Below are 2,681 nucleotides of genomic sequence, written 5' to 3'. Positions count from 1 at the left end.
AGCCAGTCTCCTGTTGTGAGGTGTGGGCGGGAGATCTGCTTTGGAGGCTGAGCTGATGATGTGTACATTGGGACTTTCTCCTTCTGTTTTGTATGCTCATATGGATTTCCAGGTTTAGCATGTGGTTTTCGTGTTGGTTCAGGAGGCATGTTTATAGAGATATAGGCTGCGTTGCTTTACAATAATTTTTTTTGTGTTTGTCATAGTCCATACAAACAAATTATGTTCTTTATTGTTCTAATATATGCATAATGTCATATCAGCTTACTATAATTTTCAATCTGACAATGCATATTCCTAACTAGAACTATATGCATTATGTGATATGCATTTCTAGCCCATTTCCCTGCTCCCCAACTGCGTTCCAGCCCAATCCATATGCATTGTCAGAATTATGCATTTTGACATCATGCATTGTGAGATAGTCAACTGTATATATATTAAATACAGTCTGTCAAGCACCCTCATCACATTTTTGCTTATCACTACACTGTGTGAGGGTGAGTATCTACTTATATTACTTTATTTATGTTACTGATTAATATCCTGTAGTCTACATTATAGCTAACAGTATACTCTATTAGGTATAGTGAATACAACACTGCATTTCTGCTTATCACTATACTGTGTGAGGTCTACATTGTAGCTAACAGTGTACTCTATTAGATACTATGAATGCATATCACTTTCTTAGAAGTTCATGCTGACCATGATGATACTGCCTGTTATACTAGACCTCCTTATACTCATTTGGAGCCTGGGCCACTGCATACTCAGCAGCATTTTAGGCTTGTTCTTCTGCTTCTTGTCTGGCCCACTCTGCACAAGTGACAGCAGAATAGTCTTTAAATTGAATGTGTTTGACATCTCTTTGAGCATCATCATCTGCATTGCTATAGCATCTTCTCCACTCTGGCAGGTACTTGTTATTTGACCAGAAATCAGTGGCCCTATGACTACTATAGTTGGTGTAGACAGAAGAGGCCAGACTTTTCTCCAGAGTTGTGTAGAGAGAGTTGTAGTTAGAGTTCAGAAATGCATATTAGGAGTCTGAAGCCCCTCTAGTGGCATCAAGAGAGTCTTGGATATAGTCTTCAATCCCATGCTCAGGTGGTGTAGTAGAAGAGTCAGGGGGTGGCTCATCATTAAAAAAGTCATCAGAGGAGTCTTTATCCTCATGGTTTGAGACTGGAGAGAAGTGCATGAAGACCTATGGGTTTCTAAACTCAGTGAGCTGAGAGTTACCATTTCTGTTTGTGGTTCATTGGGGTTGAAAGGGGTATCAGTATCTTTCTTCTTTCTCAATGCTCTGTAAATTTGAGCTGCTGGGCCCAGCTTCAGATACAGATCTGGGTGGGTGCTGGAAGGAGACTCAGACAGAGAGAGAAATGTTATAGAAGGAGAGATTTGATGTGACATTTTATAGGGTCTGTTGTATTTGTTGAAAAGCTTGATAATATCTAACTATCCAAATGGTTACTGATTGTCATCCTCAACAAAGTTGGATAATTGTGAGTAAACCTAGAAGTGTTCTAATAATGAAAGCTAAAAGTTTAAAGAAGTCATCTGTGAGATTGGGGGTTAATGTGTTTGACAGTGGCATTTGGTTTTCTTCATGCTTATTGTGCATAAGAAAAGGGAAGCAGAAACTTTGAGCTAATTGTTAAGTCCAAGTCACATGTGATCTAAACATGGCAGTCAGACAATGAAAAGGGTGACAGAATTCTGAAATTTTGCTACATAGTTACATCTTTATATACTCCAGACAATTCTGATTCCTACCTAGTCACAATACAACATGTCAGAAGATTCATTAACAAGTCACAATGAGTTATACAGAGGAAAGGGGAAGGAGGACGAAGGCATCAAGAAATAATAGTAATAAACTAGAGGGAACATTACCATACAACAGTGCTGTCCTCGCGTGCTCGAACGTTCAGGTTTATATCGGTCCGGTATCCGTGCACGTGGCGAAATTTACTGCTCCAACTTCTCCCATGATTGCATGTTCATTTCCATTCACTGCCCTCCTTTCTCACCAGCGAAATGGCAGCCTTCTGGTCTGATGCCAGAAATGTGTCAATACACGACGGACATGCTGAAAATCAGGCGCTGCAAGAGCTCTTGCACTTGGTGGAACAGCCACTTCCAAAGTGGGTAAAGAAGGTTCGCTGGTGGCTTCCCGCTGAAAGTTTCGAACTGATACCTTACTGAAAGGGTCCTTATCCGACCACATGTATCCATCTCTCTTATCTAGTCTGTGAGCTGACGAACCGGAAATCAAGTCGTCACCAGACTCGGTCAAACAGGAACGATGAACTTGCCTCATTATTCATTCTTGCTCTGGAGAGTACGGACACGATTCGAAGATGTTGGAGTGACGGAAGGAAAGAATACATCGGCGCACACGTTATTATTTTGATTACCAGCATTTTCCGTCAATTGAATCCGGATTGCATCGCACTGTACGTTCTATCACTGGTGGCAGAACTTTATTGATCGATTCGGCTAGAGAAAACGCGTTCGTACCGCTTCCTAAACATCCAGTCTGTGGATATAACCCTCTTATGGACTACACGCCCCGCTTCTCAGTAGTTCCTCTCATGTTCTTGTATCGGGCCCATGAGGACTTGGATGACGCGTCGTCAGTCTGTTCGTCCGAAGTCAATGATTCACAGGAT

General features: G+C 41.4%; 1 protein-coding gene across 1 annotated transcript; it reads left to right on the top strand.

The window, feature by feature from the left end:
* Positions 1-2,046: 2,046 nt before the first annotated feature.
* BT62DRAFT_1013708 (uncharacterized protein) lies at positions 2,047-2,671 on the top strand (the record flags this gene model as incomplete). The annotated part of the gene is made up of 4 exons (XM_043178101.1): positions 2,047-2,166; positions 2,218-2,465; positions 2,513-2,611; positions 2,650-2,671. 4 exons carry the CDS (start codon positions 2,047-2,049, stop codon positions 2,669-2,671), a joined length of 489 nt encoding a protein of 162 aa, XP_043033071.1.
* Positions 2,672-2,681: the final 10 nt, after the last annotated feature.

The sequence above is a fragment of the Guyanagaster necrorhizus genome (assembly GCF_019112545.1).
Source record: "Guyanagaster necrorhizus MCA 3950 unplaced genomic scaffold BT62scaffold_67, whole genome shotgun sequence".
Lineage (NCBI taxonomy): Eukaryota > Fungi > Basidiomycota > Agaricomycetes > Agaricales > Physalacriaceae > Guyanagaster > Guyanagaster necrorhizus.
This window is presented reverse-complemented; position numbering and strand designations above follow the sequence as displayed.